Source organism: Ranitomeya variabilis, chromosome 3 (assembly GCF_051348905.1).
Source record: "Ranitomeya variabilis isolate aRanVar5 chromosome 3, aRanVar5.hap1, whole genome shotgun sequence".
In the NCBI taxonomy this organism is placed as follows: domain Eukaryota; kingdom Metazoa; phylum Chordata; class Amphibia; order Anura; family Dendrobatidae; genus Ranitomeya; species Ranitomeya variabilis.
The window spans coordinates 407,305,174-407,324,473 of record NC_135234.1 but is presented as its reverse complement, the minus strand read 5'-3'; the positions used below and the strand labels follow the sequence as shown (position 1 = coordinate 407,324,473).

General features: G+C 43.0%; 1 protein-coding gene across 10 annotated transcripts in view; it reads left to right on the top strand.

Moving 5' to 3' along the window:
* BCAS3 (BCAS3 microtubule associated cell migration factor) overlaps positions 1–19,300 on the top strand; it is a 1,590,540-nt gene that overhangs the window by 112,550 nt on the left and 1,458,690 nt on the right. For all 10 annotated transcript variants that reach the window (XM_077296228.1, XM_077296227.1, XM_077296225.1 and 7 more), the window contains one exon: positions 1,635–1,716. In XM_077296228.1, the coding sequence (XP_077152343.1) occupies positions 1,635–1,716 (82 nt within the window). The remainder of the gene's footprint in view (positions 1–1,634; positions 1,717–19,300) is intronic.

The window sequence follows — 19,300 nt, the reverse complement described above, 5'->3', positions numbered from 1 at the left end:
CCAGCCAGAATAAAGTCCTTTAATTGAAAAAATGACACAGACTCCTTTATTAATCTCAATTAAACCATGCTTACGACCTCGCCTAATTCCACTGAGGCCCTCAATCTCCTATAATAAAAGTAAAATAAAAAAAAACAACATACCATACCTGTCCGTCGTTCTGTCACGACATAATCCATGTCTGGACGATGCCAATATGTGACCGTCCTGGCTGAAAAGCACTGGTAAATGAGCTGCTGATATGACAATATATATATATATTGTAATGAAAATTGTCCCATTGTTTACACTCACAAAAAATGTTACAGGAAAACCTCACTGAAGGTCAAAACATCCAGAGCGTCCAACCCGCAGCGGTCAGATGTTACAGGATAGTGGATGGGATTTGAATTAATCCCATCTTCACTATGCGTGCATTAGCACCCGCGGCTTCTCTGTGGAGACGCACATGCGGCGGGTCTTTCCAGACCACATCATGTCAATTTATCTTGCGAAGACGCTCAGTCTCCACAAGATAAATGTCCCCTTCCAATGTATTGGGTGCGGTGACTCCGTGCGGTTCAATGAACACATGCGGAATCACCTACGTTCAAAAGCCAACAGCGATTTGGATGGAGCGGACATGTGCTGCTTCCAAAGCGCTGCCGGTTCCTGACTGTGGGAACACACCCATATATATTTTTAGTACAAGTAAATGCTAATGTTTCTTTTTGTTGCGAGGAATATGGTTGCTTATTTTGCTCTTTTGAAAAAAATAACTAAATGGCCATCAAAAGTGTGCATATATGATCTTTAAAGGGGTTGTCCACTACTCACACAACTCCTTCTGAATCCCTACGTTACTTCCTAATATAATTATACCTGTTCTCACCTCCGGTGCTACTCTCATTCCAGTGGTGTGAGCACTTGCTCTCCTGGTGATCTCTGTGGTCAGTTAGCCCTGACCTCACTTAGGCTACGTTCACATTTGCGTTGTGCGCCGCAGCGTCGGCGCCGCAACGCACAACGCAAACAAAAACGCAGCAAAACACATGCACAACACTGCGTTTTGCGCCGCATGCGTCCTTTTTTTCATTGATTTTGGACGCAGCAAAAATGCAACTTGCTGCGTCCTCTGCGCCCGGACGCGGGCGCCGCAGGGACGCATGCGGCGCAAAACGCAAGTGCGACGCATGTCCATGCGCCCCCATGTTAAATATAGGGGCGCATGACGCATGCGGCGACGCTGCGGCGCAGACTGCAAATGTGAACGTAGCCTAACCCTGCCTTCAAATGAATCACATACATGTGGAGGAAGTGAGAGAGCAGCAGCAACAGCAGTTCTCCCTTCCTCTGGATTTCAATTTCATAGGAAAGGAGCATGAAGCCAGCGCTGATTGGCACAGTACTCATGTGACATAACAATGGCATGTGATCTCTGGAAGAGCTGATGCCTACACCGCAGGAACGGCGCCGGGACCAGAGGTGAGTATGAGTGGTGTTATTTTGCAAGGGGGAAAGATGAAGAAGGGGTTGTCCGAGCAGTGGACAATCATGTTAATAATTTTAATATATATTTTAGTATATGTTATTGTTGTGAACCAAACACTCTTGGTTTTTCTTAATTTTTTAAAATTGATTTTACTTTTTTATAGGTTAGCGGAGAAGCTCAGGAGTTGTTCTCAGTCCGCCATGGTCCAGTCCGGTCTGCCCGAATCTTGCCATCTCCTCAGATTAGTAAGTCTAAAAATTGTATTCGCTTTACCTTTCTTTGCATTTTGTTTATAATTTAGCTAATAGTTTTATTTTTATATTGGGTTTAAATTACACAGCTGGAAAGTAAGTTTTGCTAAATCTTAAGAAATGACCTGCTTGCTCATGTGTGAACCTTTTCACTTATTAGATTTGGATTGATTGAGTCGTTTTACATTAACCAACCATTGCTGATTGGTAAACATTTGCCGATCATTACACGTTTAACCCCTTCATGACTGGAGCATTTTTTCGATTTTGCTTTTTCGTTTTTCACTCCTCTCCTTCCCAGAGCCATAACTTTTTTATTTTTACGTCAATATGGCCATGTGAGGGCTTATTTTTTGCGGGATGAGTTGTACTTTTGAACGACACCATTGGTTTTACCATGTCATGCACTAGAAAACGGGAAAAAAATTCCAAGTGCTGTGAAATTGCAAAAAAGTGCAATCCCACATTTGTTTTTTGTTTGGCTTTTTTGCTAGGTTCACTAAATGCTAAAACTCACCTGCCATTATGATTCTCAAGGTCACTACGAGTTCATAGACACCAAACATGTCTAGGTTCTTTTTCATAAGTGGTGAAAAAAAATTCCAAACTTTGCTAAATAAAAAAAAATTAAAAAAATACATTTTCTGATACCCGTAGCATCTCCATTTTTCGTGATCTGGGGTTGGGTGAGGGTTTATTTTTTTGCGCGCTGAGTTGATGTTTTTAATGATACCATTTTGGTGCAGATACAATCTTTTGATCGCCCGTTATTGCATTTTAATGCAATGTCGCGGCAACCAAAAAAAAGTGTAATTTTGGTGTTTTGATTTTTTTCTCGCTACGCCGTTTAGCAATCAGGTTAATGCTTTTTTTTTTAATTGATCGGGCGATACCAAATATATTTGTTTGATTGTATTTTGAAGGGGGCGAAAGGGGAGTTATATATTTTTAAAAACATTTTTTTTTTTACTTTTGCCATGCTTCAATAGTCTCTGAAGGAGACTAGAAGCTGGCACAACTCGATTGGCTCTGCTACATAGAGGCGATGGTCAGATCGCTTCTATGTAGTAGAATTGCTGAGTTGCAATCCGGCACTGACAACCATAGGGGTCTCGAGACGTCTGGTTGTCATGCCGATGAACCGATGACCCCCAATTATGTGATGGAGGTCAGCAGTGCGTGTATCTCCGGCCCGATAGCCAGAAGCGCGATTTAAATGCCGCTGTCAGAGTTTGATAGTAGCATTTAACTAGTTAATAGGCGCGGGTGGATCGCGATTACACCTGCGCCTACTGCACGCTCATGTCAGCTGTTCAAAACAGCTGACATGTCCCGGCTTTGAGGTGTGCTCACCGCCGAAGCCCACATCAAAGTGGGGAATACTGACATCGGCGTATTAGTATGTCCGAGGTCAGTAAAGGGTTAATAACCTGTTTACACAGGCAGACCGTGGTAAACGATGCACACTGTATGTCCCGTTCTCCCTAGTATATTCAGCGTACATAGGCTGCCATTGTTGATGGCATTGTTATCTTTTATGCTACACAACAGATAATTTTGCCTGATTAATGATCATTTTGCTTGATCATCAGGTGATCAGTAGACTGTTTTACAGTGAAAGATTATAATGAAGCACATGCTCTTAAAGAGGTTGTCCACTAATAGGACAATCCCTTCTTGATCTAAATGTTTGGCCCCGATAAAATAAAAAAGCTTATACTCTCCTCCCGTGCCGGCTCTGTTCCAGCATTGTCGGCACTCGCTCTCCCTGGGGCTCTTGTGCGGTTTTATGACACGTGAGCTTGGTGCCCAATTAGCGCCAGCTTCACTGTGCCCGCCTTTGTACAAATTGAACATGAAGAGGAAGTCTGAGCTGCAGCTGATCGCTGACTTCCTCTTTATGTTCATCTCTACAAAACGCAATGACAGCAATGCCAGCACTGATTGGGCGCCGTGCACCACGTGTCTTACAACGGCACGAGGGCCCCGGAACCGCAAGTGCCGACACCGCTGGAACGGCACCAGCATGGGAAGTGAGTATAAGTTTTTTTATTTTATTTGGGTCATACATTTAGACCACAAAGGGGTCATCCTAGTAGTGGACAACCCCTTGTACGCAATGATTTTTCAACATAAATGTAGCTCAATTTACAATAGAGAGATAAATAATAAGCCATGAAGTGCTGTGGAAATACTACAATAATTGGTCATGCTGGTAGATTTTGCCTGTGAATCTAGTTACTAAACTTACTCAATTTAACGCCATAAATTCTTTTACCTTTGCATCTCAGAAAGGTCCTGAATTATTGCTTATATTGTAATCCAGAGCTGTATTCACAATTCTGCTAGGTTCAGAGCTAAAATCCACCAGCAGAACCAGCTGGTGTTGTATCTGCCAGAACTTCTCTTAGCAAATTTTTGTTTACAATCAAATCTCTGAGACATATAGATTAATTTTTATACATTTCTCATAATTCATTAGTCTTACTGCCTACCTCATAAAGTTGACATCAATAATATCAGTGGAGATGGTTTCAAATTACTGGCTGACATTGTGTCCTATGGCGGGAAGTTATAGCAATATTTCTATGATTACTGTTATTTTCATATTTTCACAGAAATGTTATAATAGCTATTCACCCCTGACATTTGTCAGAAAGTTTTTCAATGTATGTAATTCATAAATAGTAGACTTATAAAACACCACAAAAATAATAATTAGGATAGAAAAAATTGGTTTATATAATTTTTTTAGTGTAAAAACATCTAAAAAATATAATTGCTTGACACAAGTCCTACCTGAAGTTGTAAATTCTTCTTGTTACTTCAGTTTTGGTTGTGAGCTAAATCTAAAGTCCGAATCTAAGGGATTGTGAATTCTTCACACAGGGAATCCACAAGTTGACTTTCTGGAATAGTGTCTATTACTAGAGGATGAGATGTGAAATGATGTATGAAAGCAGAAGGTATAGTCTAACTGGCAGTAGGTCTGGGTTGAATAAGTTCTTTCATCACAGGTAGAGGCAAGATGGTCAGCGCAGGCCGCAGATAGAAGCTGATGGTCAGAAAACTAGCAAGAGTAGCAAATATTAAAATATATAGTAGTATATAACAGGAACCTTTTTTCTCAGGAAGTAAATACTCAGAGAAATTACCTTGAAAATTAGTAGGGTGGATAGACATTGTCTGTGAAAAAAAGATTTTTTTGTGTGGAAGAACTCCTTTAAACCCTTTGTCCCAATCCCTGTTTTCACCTTCCTGACCAGGCAAAATTTTACAATTCTGACAAATGTTACTTTATGTGGTAATAACTCTGGAACACTTCAAGGAATCCCAGTGATTCGGAGTTTGTTTTTTCATGACACATTGTACTTTATACATTGTACTTTAGTGGTAAATGCTCCAGGTGATGCTCCAGGCCGCAGGCAGGGATGAGTGGGGGCTTCGATGTCTGGCGCGCTGCTGCTGGGATCTTGTGCTGCTGCGGGGTGTTTGTGCTGCTGGCGGGTGTCTCCCGGTTCCCGGCGGTTGCTGGCCATTGCTTCTATTGTCATCCGGTGCCCAGCGGTGCTGCGTTGGTGTCCAGCGCTGTCCGGGGCTCTGCCGACACTCTGCGACAGGCCAGAGCCCCGGCACTTCCAGGGTTCCACGTACGCTGGTCTCCGGGAATATGGCTGCTGAAATCTCATCTCTTGAGATCTTGATCCCGAGATCACCATCTGCACATATGCCGCTCCCAGCGGCGGCCATATTCCCGGAGACCAGCGCACGTGGAACCCTGGAAGTGCCAGGGCTCTGGCCTGTCGCAAAATGTCGGCAGAGCCCCGGGCAGCGCCGGACACCCACGCAGCAATGCTGGGCACCAGAGACACCCCCAGCAACCGCTGGGCACCCAGAGACACCCGGACACCCCCCTGGTAAGGCATGTTCGCATTCTAAGACGCACCCCCATTTTCCCCCCAAGTTTGAGGGAAAAAAGTGCGTCTTACAAAGCAAAAAATACGGTACACCTTTAGAGAAATTTGTCTAGCTGTGTAGTGAGCATTTTTAACCCTCAGGCAATTCAAGGAATTGTATAACATTGGGCTGAGTTAATGGAAAATTACCATTTTTTCCGCTAAAATTTTACTTTGGCCCCAAGTTTTCAGTTTTCAAAAGGGGCAATAGGAAAAAATGGACACCAAACTATGTTGTGCAATCTCTCCTGAGTGCGCCAGTACCTCATAAGTGGTTGACAAGTACTTTTGAGGTACAGTGCAAACCTCAGGAGGAAAGGATCGCCACATTGTAGTACAAATTTACCTGGAGCGGTTTGGTCTGTCACATTGGTAGAGCCCCTGAGGTGCCAGAACAGCACAAGCCTCTCATAAATGACCTAATTTTACAAACTAAACCTCTCAATTAATTAATCCTGGGGTGCATTGATCATAATGACATCATGTGTTTCACAGAATTTAATACCATTGGGCGATGAAGAAAAAAATATTTACATTTTTAGCACAAAATGTTACTTTAGCCCGATTTTACATTGTTTTACATTTACTCTGGGAAATTGGTAAAATGGCACCAAAATTTGTCACACATCTTCTGCTGCACATGGCAATACCCCATATGTAGCTGTACAGAACTGGTTATCCACACGGCGAGACTCAGGAGGGAAGGGGCTATTTGACTCTTGGAGATCAAATTATCATCAAATAGTTTGCGGACTCCTTATACAGAGCCCCTAAGTGCCAAAAGAGTAGAATCAAACCCTCAAGTGTAGTGATGATCTTGACTCCATGGGTGTTTGCCAGAAACAAGCAGCAGTGAATGATGTGAGTGAAAATTGCAAATCTTACATTGTAGGGCCCATACAGTGGGTATGGAAAGTATTCAGACCACTTTAATTTTTTCACTTTGTTTCTTTTCATCCATTTCGTAAATTCAAAATTTCTTTTTTTTCTCATTAATGTACACTCTGCACCCCATCTTGACTGAAAAAAAACCAGAAATGTAGAAATTTTTGAATATTTATTAAAAAAGAAAAACGAAAATATCACATGGTCATAAGTATTCAGACCCTTTGCTCAGACACTTATATTTAAGTCCCATGCTGTCCATTTCCTTGTGTTCCTCCTTGAGATGGTTCTACTTCATTGGAGTACAGCTGGGTTTAATTAAACTGATAGGACTTGATTTGGAAAGGCACACACCTGTCAATATAAGACCTCACAGCTCACAGTGCATGTCAGATCAAATGAGAATCATAAGGTCAAAGGAACTGGCCAAGGAGCTCAGAGACAGAATTGTGGCAAGGCACAGATCTGGCCAAGGTTACAACAGAAATCCTGCAGTACTCAAGGTTCCTAAGAGCCCAGTGGCTTCCATAATCCTTAAATGGAAGAAGTTTGGCACCACCAGAAGTCTTCCTAGACCTGGCTGTCCAGCCAAACTGAGCAATTGTGGAAGAAGAGCATTGGTGAGAGAGGTAAAGAAGAACCCCCAAGATCACTGTGGCTAAGCTTCAGAGATGCAGTAGGGAGATGACAGAAATTTCCACAAAGTTAACTATCACTGCAGTCCTCCACCAGTTGGGCCTTTATGGCGGAGTGGCCCGTCGGAAGCCTCTCTTCAGTGCAAGACATGAAAGCCTGCATAGAGCTAAAAAAAAAAATGAAGGACTCCCAGACTATGAGAAATAAGATTCTCTGGTCTGATGAGACGAAGAAAGACCTTTTTGGTGATAATTCAAAGCTGTATGTGTGGAGAAAACCAGGCACTGCTCATCACCTGCCCAATACAATCCCAACAGTGAAACATGGTGGTGGCAGCATAATGCTATGGGGTGGATATCAGCTGCAGGGACAGGACGACTGGTTGCCATTGAAGAAAACATGAATGCGGCCAAGTACAGTATATCCTATATGAAAACCTCTTCCAGAGTCGCCTGGACCTCAGATTTGGCCAAAGGTTCACCTTCCAGCAAGACCATGACCCTAAGCACACAGCTAAAATAACGAAGGAGTTGCTTCAGAACAAGTCCGTGACCATTCTTGACTGGCCCAGCCAGAGCCCTGACCTAAACCCAACTGAGCATCTCTAGAGAGACCAGAAAATGGCTGTCCACCAACGTTCACCATCCAACTTGATGGAACTGGAGAGGATTTGGAAGGAAATATGCCAGAGGATCCCCAAATCCAGGTGTGAAAAACGTGTTGCATCATTCCCAAGAAGACTCATGGCTGTACTAGCTCAAAAAGGTGCTTCTACTCAAAACTGAGCAAAGGGTCTGAATATTTATGACCATGTGATATTTCAGTTTTTCTTTTTTAATAAATTTGCAAAAATTTCTACAGTTGTTTTTTTTTTCAGTCAAGATAGAGTGCAGAGTGTACATTAATGAGAACAAAAATGAACTTTTTTGAATTTACCAAATAGCTGCAATGAAACAAAAAGTGAAAAGTTTAAAGGGGTCTGAATACTTTTCGCACCCACTGTATATTGTGCCCAGCTCATGCTTCTGGAGACATGGATCCTGTAAATTAAGCGGGATGTCATTTCTATAGAAATGTCAAACTTAGATGATAACTGCAGTTTAGGCACACTGTGGAGTTTGGAGGGGAGAGGGGCATTTGGATTTTAGAGTGCAGAATTCTCTGGATTTCTTTTTTGGGGAAGGAGCCATAGCACTTTTCCAGAGCATTTGTGCTACCAGTAACATGGAAGCCCCCTATATTTCCATTAACGGATGACAGACCTGAGTGGGGACTTGATATTTTTGTGGATTGAGTTGAAGCTTTTATTGGCAACATTTTTCTTAACATTCTGCATCACATTTATCCTGCGCTCTACCATGAGCACTTACATTGTGGTTTTCATCTAAATCTCCAAATGGCATGATTCAGGTGAATCCCCTGAAAGATCTATTTACTATAATGAGGCAGCAGAGTTACTTTCTACTCCTTCTGGGCTCTTTTTAGCAGTGTCCTTCTATTCAGAGATGCACTAAAATGTGGTCGACCATTCTTTTTTGCACGCTTAAAAAGATGGACTTCGGTGGATTATGGACCAGACCGTATCCACAGTGTCTCCATCCACCTCATTATAGTGAATCTTCAGCTGGGGGTTCCGTCTGAATCGCATATTTCAGAGATTTCTGATCAGTGTGTGATCCGATTTTTCTCGGATAAGAAATCTATGGAAAAAAAACAATTTCTCAATTCTATCAGTCTGTGAAAATCAAATTGCACTCAAATATCATCCGAGTGCAGTCCGATGTTTTTCACGGACTCATTGACTTGCATGGCCGAGTGCAAGTGGAAAATTGCATCCAACTCAGGCATGCATAAAATCAAACATGTGCACAACTACATTGGTCCAAGTGCAACCCATGTTTTGTTGGATCGCACTTGGACTAAAAATACGGACATGTGCACTAAGGATAGGTCATTAATATAAAAGGTCAGGAGAACCCCTTTAAGGACTGCTTAGTTCACCCTTCACCTATTCTGCAGTGCCAAAAAATATATTATTGTACTAGCTCACACATGTCTTGGTTTATAATGGATTAATGAACAAAAGACATAATGAAGAGCTCTAATTACATTCAAGATTGCTGTAAAAAAGAGAGATATATTCCTAACTTTTGTCACCATCTGCTAAGCAGCAGGATTCAACAGAAAAGAAAAAACTACCATCTGAAGCAATTAAATTCTTGTGAAGATCATGTCCAGAAAATGTTATTGTATAGATTTTACACAGGGATCTGAAACATAAGTCATAAGAATAACAGTGACACATAGCCATAGCCAGCCAAATGAATGTAACTAGCAGCTTTTATGTTAAGGTGCATTGCCATCATAAAATATAAGGATGCTATAAATGTCTTGGCGATTTCTTTACTATTCTTTGCTTGGTTGTACAGACAGGGAATTAGCAATGTTGGCTTTGGTGTGAAAGAATTTGTAACGTTAGCTGCTTTTGAGTTCTGTCCTTTCATAACTGATATAAATACATGTTTTATTGGTGTTTAGTAGTTCAGATGTCCAGTCTTTTACTAGCACCAGCCAATAGCAGTACGTAACCTGCACCTTGCTGACATATGAGTCTAAGTGGAGGTCTATACACTTTACTGATCCAGCCACGGGACCATCCATATGGTCTGTCAAGAGTCACTCTCATCTCATCAGTCCATCAAAACGTTGAAAAATGTGTCTTCAGATATTTCTTTGCTCAGTCTTGACATATCAGTATGTGTCTTGTTTAGTGAGGTTGGGGTTTCAGCTTAACTTACCTCGGCCGTGTATCTGAGCACTGAACACCTCTTCTGGACAATCCAGGGAGGTTGCAGTTCTGGAATATGACAGCACTGGAGGATTATGGATTCCTGATTGCTTCATGTTTGATTCTTCTCAAAGCTTTGGCAGTTAATGGGTGTCTTTTTTCCCCAACATGTTTAGTGCGACCCTTGACTTGACTATTTGCAGCAAAACTTTTGATGGTTCTGTGACCACACGCCAATATCTTAGCAATTTTAAGAGTGCTGTTTCCTCTGAAAAGTAAAAAAATATGTTAAAAACGTCTTAATCTGTTTTTTGGCCCATTTTACCTTTGGAAATCAAACTGCCTATTAATTCTGTAGACCTCGATAAAAGGGTATTGTAGCCTCATTTTCCCTCATTACACAAATACACATCACCTGATCTGCTTCACCCATTAAGTATTAAAGTTTATGCAGCTTGGAGTTGGAAAATCTGCATACAAATGATAATGTGTTAAAATCCCAAAGTTAGGGGTGAAGATTAATACAGTTACTATCAATAAAATCGACCCACCCAAAGCTACCAGGTTTACAGAAACAACTCTATCACGTCAGTATGGATGCCATTTTTTTTTTCTTACGTCATTATTTGAGTCACTCTTGTCGTAACCATATTCTCGCTTAGGAGTAGAGGTTTCCACTGTGAGACAACATGAAGGGAAGCCACCATACAGATGCTTTGTGACAATGTATGGGTTTGTTTTGAAAAAAACATGTTTTCCCAACCAGTAAACAAACTGCTGGGAATTTATGGAATAGTGCTAGTAAGATGTGAGATACTAGCTGACATATCTGGTATCAGAAGGGCAGAGATTTTGAGGCATTGCCACCATTTATATATTGTGAAGAAAGGGTCTAGGCATCCACTGAAACAAAGTGAAGTAATGAAACAAGTGGTAATGAACCCTGTAGGGAGCCAGGTAGGTCCTATGTAATATCTTGAGGAAAGATTCAGCCATGCTGACATCAGACATCATGACAGCCTTTGGTGATTTTGGTATATTATGCCAGCGCTCAAGTGAAAATGTCATTTGAAGACTCAGATGCTTCTCCCATCTCTGTAAAGTTATTGCAGGAATGCGGGATGCAGTGACAGACGGGAGGCAGAGCAAAGGTTAGCAGGTTGATTTACAGGGGAAATACTCCACGCAGGGAGGTAAAGAGTTAAACCGTGTAAGTGGCAAAACTGAAGTACGACGCTACAAATATCAACAATACGGTAGCAAGGGTTACAGGAAGTCCAAACACTGCAGATCCTGCTGCGTACTCTATATCACCGGCAACGGCGGGCGCAATGTCCTTACTAATGGGGTTCAGCACACAACAATACTCCGTCTTCTGGTGACAGTGGTCGGTCTCCGATCCCTTCCACTGCCCCTAGTCCATATTCTGTGGTGGCTAACTAACGATGAGGGCCACAGTCCTGTACGAGCCCAGCATGGCTCTACTAACATACACTGGCAAGGTTAGGTGAAAAAGTGTGTGGACCGATATTAACTAGCACAGTCAGGGTTAGCTGACGGTCACGCTCCGGTCTCTGTCAAGCAGCACTTGCGCGGTACTCACTATCCTGGAGTGACTGGCACCTGGCTTTATGGCGGTCACAGGACACGCACTGCCCAACTCTCTCTCTCTAGTCCCCGCTGTCGACGGCGGGCGTCAGCGGTCACTAGTCTATGTGGCGCTGGTGCTCCCTGGACAGAGCACTCCTCTCTTTGGCTGCTGCAGCATCCGGCTTGGCTCTGCTCTGTGGGCATGGCTCTGCAAGACTCTGCTGCGCACGGCTCTGCTCTGCATGGCTCTTTCCACAGGCAACAGGGGCTCCTTCTATGCGGCCCATCGCCAATTCAGTCCTCTCAGATAGGGGAAGCAGAGCGCGCCGCTCACCGTTCTGCACGCTGCTCTCTGCTGGCGCCAGACTGCTCTGCTTCGCGTGCTTTCCTCCTCTCTTACTCCTTCACTGCGCACCCTTCTTTTGCTCTCCCCGCCCTCCTGGGACAGCAGGAAGCCCTGTCTTGCTCAGGCTTCCCCCAGACCGCAAGGGAAGGTCCACCCCACTCAGGCTTCCCTCCAGGAACAGAGGATGCAGCCCTTTCAGTTCCAGTACCCACAGTCCGGTCTATCTCCTTACATTCCCCCTCTCTTTTAGCTCGGCATTCCATGGGCGAGAACTCTTCGGGCTCCTTTTCGCTCTTTTGAGGGGAGACAGTCATCCTCAATTTTCACTCCTCTCCTACCTTTCTTCCACCATCTGCCAAAAGACACAGTCTAGGAGTTGCTCATCAGTCAAGTCGAGAAATTCTTCCTCTTCATCATCATTAGCTGTGGAAGCAAATTCCTCAGACAAACTTTCTGCTGTTACATTATGTATTTCAACTGCTCTATCATATTTTTCTTCTTGGCTTTGCTGCCAGCAGACGTTTGTGCAGACGGTTTGCCCTTTATCATCAGCAGAAAACTTAGGGATTTCTTGCTCGGGCTCCTCAGCTTGGGGACTTAGTACTGGCAATTCTCCTCCATATCTGCCCCGCTCTATGATAGGTGCACTCCCATCAGAACTGGAATCGGATGGATTAAGACCATGCAGGCCGGACCCTTCATCATCCGCCCTGGTCTCTACGGGCGTCAGTCCCCATTGCTTTTCAGCCTCATTCTCTGTCTCACACAGCTGCTTCATCTCTTCCATTCGGTCAGGATCTCATGAGCTTGCGGCCGGCAAACTTTCCACTTCAGAGAATGGTGCAAGTGGTTCTTCCTTCTCACCATCGGGAACCTTGGGAACGAGTGTCACAGGATCACTTGGCGCTTTCTCTCCTTCTTCGGGAACTTGTGGTAGGCAAGGTAGCAATTTACGCGGGCAGACGTTTCTTCTCCTTCGGGTCGAATCTCACAGACGAGACCTTCGGATCCCGCTTGAGTTCCACCAGATGCGCCTCCGCGCACCTGGTCAGCGCAGACATCTCACCATGGCCAATCAACACTTTCTCCATCTCCTCTTGGTGTCCAGCGTCGTGTCTCTGTCTGGCTCTAAGTGTGGCTTCTCTCCTCCTGCCATACTATTCCCTCCAGAGGCAACGTTCCCTCCAGTTAGCAGAACCTTCGGAAGGGTGAGCGGATCTTTGTCATTGCTTTTCTCGGGTAGGGCTATTTCTGGACAGATATCCCACTCTTCCACATGCCCAGCACTCCTGTCTGCGTCTGTCTGGTGGGCGCTTTGATCTGGATCGTCGACCTCTACGGGAAGCATACTCCCTCCGCCCTTGCTTGTCTCCCCACGATATGGGGTTGAATTTTGGAGCTGCTGCTGAAGTTATTTTCATGCTCCGCACCTCTCCTATGTCCTCTTTCATCTGTTGACGTGAGTTACCTTGGAGTATGGCTTTGGTTTCCAAGGTGGCAATAAAGACTTCCTTCAGGTTCTCGATTGCTGTCCATATTTTTTCCATTCCGTGCCGTAATTCGCAGGACCACTTCGGTTCTTCCTCGTTGGGGGTGGATACCTCACAACTCTGGACCATCCCTGTCAAGGCTGCAATCATCTGCTCCTGCTCGCCTATGCGCGCCTCTGCCCCAATGTCAGCGAAAGTCATGTGCGGGTTAACTCGCAGGTGCTCACGCAAAGCCCGCCCAAGCAGCGCGTCTCTCAGGCCCACCACTAAGTGGTCTCGCAGCACTCTGTCGGGGGTCCTAAGCCTATACCATCTTTCTTAAGAATTGCAGTGTGTAGCTCCTGTAGCATGTTCATGTACTGCTCACGGTCTCCTCCTCTCTTTGAATACACCTAAACAAATGTGTGCGTAACTCACCTATGTCCGTGAGGTCTCCATGCGTCTCTTCAAGTATTTGCAGTACTTTGTCAAAGGTGTCTCGCACCTGGGTAGGTTGTAGAATGACGGACTTCCTCGCCTCTCCGTCCAGAGCCATCATGGTAACCTCCGCCTCTAACGCAGGAGTCATGGGGTACATCTTCATCATCCCCCTGACGCATTCAGTCTTTTTTCATTGTTTAATTCTTACTCATTGACATATATTGTAAGCAATGAGCTTCTTCCTAACAGAAAATGACTGGTGAATAATGTACTTGGCACTTCTTATAATTATCTTTTAAAAGATGTTCAAAAGACTGAATATGATTTGCAAGTCATCTTTACATATAAATTAATATGTTTAAATTTGAGCTTATGCTTTTAGCTGTTTTTTTTTTGCAGCATCTTCCATGCAAAAATAGAAAAAAAAAAAAAAAAAAACGCTTAGTGTGAAGAACGTGGTGAGGAACTGTTAAGAAGATGAAAGTACGGTAATTCTCAAGTGCCAGTATAATGGAGTGGTGTGAAATGGGGCTAAATGTTTTTAGATTTCCTATCTGCGATACTTTTTGATATTCATGATGCTGCCTGAAATGAAGTCTCTCTTTTTTTCTTATGTTAGAAAAACTAGTTCTAAAGTACTGGTTGGACTTCATAATACCTTTAACAATAAAATGATTACGGTAAATGGCTACAAGTTCTCATGCTATGATGGGTGTTTTTTATATCTCAAAACTTCAATGTTATGGCTATCAATCAATTTTTGGTCTGTAGTAATAATAATAATAATAATAACAACAACAAAAAGAATTGATGTCCTTAGAGAATTTCACCCTTCAGGTCACTCCCTTTGCTGTCGGGTTTTAATATAATTTGGAGAGGATTGAACTGGAAAGTGTTTCATAATCTACTTGCCATGTGACGTGTAGTTCTGCTTGGTTCTCCAAGACTTTATTTCATTTGTTAGGCTTGGAAAGTCAGGCTTAGCAACAGTGATTATGGTTTTATGTGATACATGACAATTAGTTTAATGTAAACATTAAAAAATAACAAAAAAAAGATCTCCAGTCATTAGACAAAGCATAGATAAGCTTAGCTGACCTTGTCATGTATTAATAGCGGATTTGGTAGACCGCTAATAATAATAGAAACAGAGCAGATTTTGAGATTGTTGTACTAATTTGCCTGAACTTTGATATTGTGCCTAGTTTCAATCATGGTTACAGCTTGTGGAGGCTGTGGCCTATCAGTTAAGTGAAGACAGGAAAATTGATGCATGTCCTTTATTGATTTTGTTTTTAGCCGACTCTTTTGGTGACTTTTATTGTCATCTGTATTACAGTCTTGATAACTTTAAGCAGTTATTCCACAAATCACGTTCATTTCAAAAAGTTCAAAAAATTATTACCTGCTGTTTTACTCTTTTTTACCTTGTGCCCACTCCAACAATATTCATGTGTGATCTTTTTTTTTTCTCTTTTTTTTGTCTCCGTGAGCAGCACTGCTATTGTGAGTGGGCTTCTGAAAGTGTTTCATATCCCATTTCTCTGTTTCCTGCCTACAGCTGCCAAAGCATTTGCATGCACTCTATGGGGTTTATACCTCAAGACTGGCATTGTTCACGTTGGTCTTGATGTGGAGTTGTGTTGGTGTCGGACTCTCCTGATTAATGAAGAGGTGTACGCCTCCTCATGAATCCGGAGCGCTGGATAAGTGATGTAAACCTCAGTGTGCACCTCGCCAAAATCACACTTCAATCCATCCCGGAGTAAGATTTGTGGCAAAGTGAACTCCGCCTCTCGTCTTGAATTTGAAGAGCGGTGGTGGCCACATCTCCATCCCTTCCTAACCCAATCCACTTTGAGCTGCGCAGAAATGGCGTGAGAAAGCCAAAAAGTCACATTTGAATACATCCACCAGTTACACCAAAATGATGCAACTTTTCAAAGATTTCTACCCCAGAACGCTGGTGTAAAAACTTTGATGAATCGGGCCCTATATCTCTTTATTCCTCCCTACTTTGCATGACTGCCAAACAGTTTTGTTATCGTTCTGACATCTGTGAATTTAGGGTTTCCCGGAAAAAAATCGGGAGCCACGAGGAGCATTGGGGGAGACGGGTGAGTATCAGGGGGCTAGCGGGGACCCTATTTCTCTATCCTCTGATGTGCGATCACATCAGAGGACAGAGAAATTAAATGGGAAATCCTGTTTTTTTGGTTTTGCGGCCGCCGGTAAACGGTTAATTACCGGGGGTCGGTAAAAAACCCCCGAATCATGTTCTCTGGGGTCTCGGCTACCCTCGGCAACCGAGACCCCAGGGAAAATCCGACTCGGGGGGGGGGGGGGGGGGGGGGCGCTATTCACTTTCTCCACAGCGCTGTTAATTAACGGCGCTGTGGTTTAAGTACCCTTAACTGCCGTTGTTAAAAGGCGTATCGGCAGTCATTAAGGGGTTAAGTTATCATAAAAAATTAACACTCTGCCGGAAGGATAGAAGAACAGGATTCCTCCTTGGAATTATAGAAAAAGACAGGCCTGTGCTCAGCCCTTATCTCTGCAGCTACTGTGTTGTATAGAGCAGAGCTGAATGTGATTACAAACTCCTCCATCTTTCATCTCATGGCAGTCAGTGTGGAGGGATTTGACAGCTGACAGCTCTGAGAGAGGAGAGCTGGAGAAGTGTTTATGATCACACTCAGCTCTGCTCTAAACCACACAGTAGCTGCAGAGATCAGGGCTGAGAGCATGGCTGTCTATCATTAAATGTCTCACAGGAGAAAGCAAGTTCTTCTAACCTTTTGGGTCCATGTCCTTCTTTTCCCCGCACAAGGCCTCCTGCTTATGATTGGTCTACGTCCAATGAGAAAAAGGTACACGCTCTTGGAGAAGAACCTCTCATAATGCCATGTTTGGCTTATCATAAATTATAAATTAGACTTTACAAGCTAATATCTCAGCAACTTAAAGGAGAAATTTAAAAATAACACAGACTTGTTCTTCGTCTCTGCTGCCAGTATTCCATGGTGTGACCAGTTTAACACGCAAAACTGGTGAAAGGTCCTCTTTCAGGCCATGTTCACACGTCTGTATAATACCGGTACCGGAATAAACAATACCATTGGTATTATTGTGTCATAAGTGTGCTATCTGTTTTTTTCCTGTATAACTTAAGAAAAATCAATTCCAAAGCTTCTCCTATGCTTTGCAATGTTAAACACGTACAGCAGACGGATGACACATGGCTGCCATTCACGTGCTGTACGTGTTTTACGTGGACACATAGACTTGTATTGACTCTTGTCATCCCTGCGGCTAGTAAAAAAATGGACATGTCTCTGTGTGGTTTGCATTGTTCTCTTTAATGTTGAACATTACCTTCTATGGGTACCTTTTCTGAGAAATGTTATTTCTGTTTTTCACCTCTGTAAACTTGTCAATGCCATAAAATTGCAAACGTTTGATATATCTATTATGTACCTTAATGCAAAGCAAAGTGTTTTGCTAGTTGAATGCAGAACTAATGCAACTATTTACAAGTGTTCCAGTTCTAAAGGTGGTAGATTATTAGTTGCATGTATTAGAGTTGTGCTATTATTGTTGGTAAGGAATGGGCAAATGTGTTGAATGTGATATTTTTTTTAACCCCTTATAGTGGATGTTTCATCTATTTAAAGGGATAAGATTGCAGAATTTTGTAAAAACAAGCAACTGTGCAGATTTTCTCTTAATATAACTCGTCTCCATTGTCAAGAACAGAGGGATTTTTAATTCTGTTTACTGCTTGTTGGAAGGAGCGCAGCGTTTTCAAGCCCTTTCCAATAGAGCATATAAGCGCTGCTCTGAAGCTGACCAGATCACTGGATCTGACCAACTTGAGTGCCCCTGCACTCCTCTGATGCTGTAGGGGCCAAGGTGTCTCTGCTTGCAGCATTTCAGAGTGGACAGTTCATGCCATGTGCGCAACTATTCCAAGCACGCGAGGAGGCAGAGAAGCAATTGCTCCTTGAAGATAGAGGATAAAATCAAGCGTTTTATGGAAAGAGGAGTGTGGGGGTGAACGGGGAGGGAGCATAAAACTTTTTTTTTTTTTTTTTTTGAAAGAGAAGAATTTTGAAAATATTTTGGAAGAGTGGTGTATATATATAAGTTTGTATGTACCAAATATAGCACCTGATTTCCATCTGACACATTTTAGTGCTCATTCAGAAGATGTCCGTATTCGTTTTTTTTCAAATGAGAGAAAATAGACTGTTTTTCTTATCAGTGTGCTAGATCTGAATTCCACTTATTTTTGGTTCATGTGTCCATTTTCTTGTATGCAACAAAAAAATTCACACATATGCTACCTATCAAACAGTAAAAAATGGACAGCACTCAGGTGACACATAGTTGGCATGTGCGTGTTTATTTTTTTCATGGGCCCATTGATTTGAAGGGGATAGCTTGATCTATGACTCAAAAACGGACATATGAACATTCCCACAGACCAGAATTTGCGCCTATGTTAAGTATTTGCAGCGGAAGGAGTGTGGTTATGCTTGTGAGCTGAGAAGTTGCACTAAAGCAGAGCTTCTATGATCTTGCCTAAAATCTGCCAAAAATCCTGCCTTAATTGGACTCACTATTGGTGGGAGGTCACCTGAGGGTGAGGACATCCTGTGGATCTGTGGAGAATCACTGGAGATGACGGAGGATCCAACATTTACTTGGGGTTTTCTGCCTTTTGCCTGCTGCTGAAAGGACAGCGGCCATCTTAAAGTTGTGTCTTGGTGCTGCGTGAGGAGAAGAGGGGTCATTGTGCGGGTATGTCGGAAGACTCACTTGCACCACTAGGAAACAGCTGTACCAGAGGTTCCAGGCTCTGCAGATTGGCTGCAAAGTCAGTAAATCTGTCACGAGGCCAATGAATCTGCTCGGCGAAGGAGACAACACTGGGTCCTAGCTCCATCATATTAATGCTACTGCAGCCAATGAAGTGTTGGTCTGTAGAAGCCCTACTCTACTGAAACTGCACTCACTAATGGTCACTACTCCCTGCTGATTCGCCTAGATCTCTCTGCAGCATTCGACAATGTGGATCAACAGCTCCTCCTCACTATGCTCTGTTCTATCTGCCTCAAAAATGCCACACTCCTGGTTCTCCTCCTACCACTCTGACCGCTCCTATACTGTATATTTTGCTGGCTCCTATTCCTCTTCCCCTTTCTGTTAGGGTTCCTCAAGTTCCTAGGACCCCTACTTTTCACCTTATACACTACAGTATATTATGTGATATTTGATATTATGTTTAGGCTTTATCTGCAAGGTAGATATTTGTGTACTGGATATGTGGTTCAATTTCTGTGCAGTTTTTGTACTTTTCTTTGTAATGATGTGTTAGCTCTTTTCTTGAAACACTGGAACTATCTTTTAAGCCACGGATATTCCATGACAAGAAATTTACAGTTCAACCCATTTTCTCGAATTA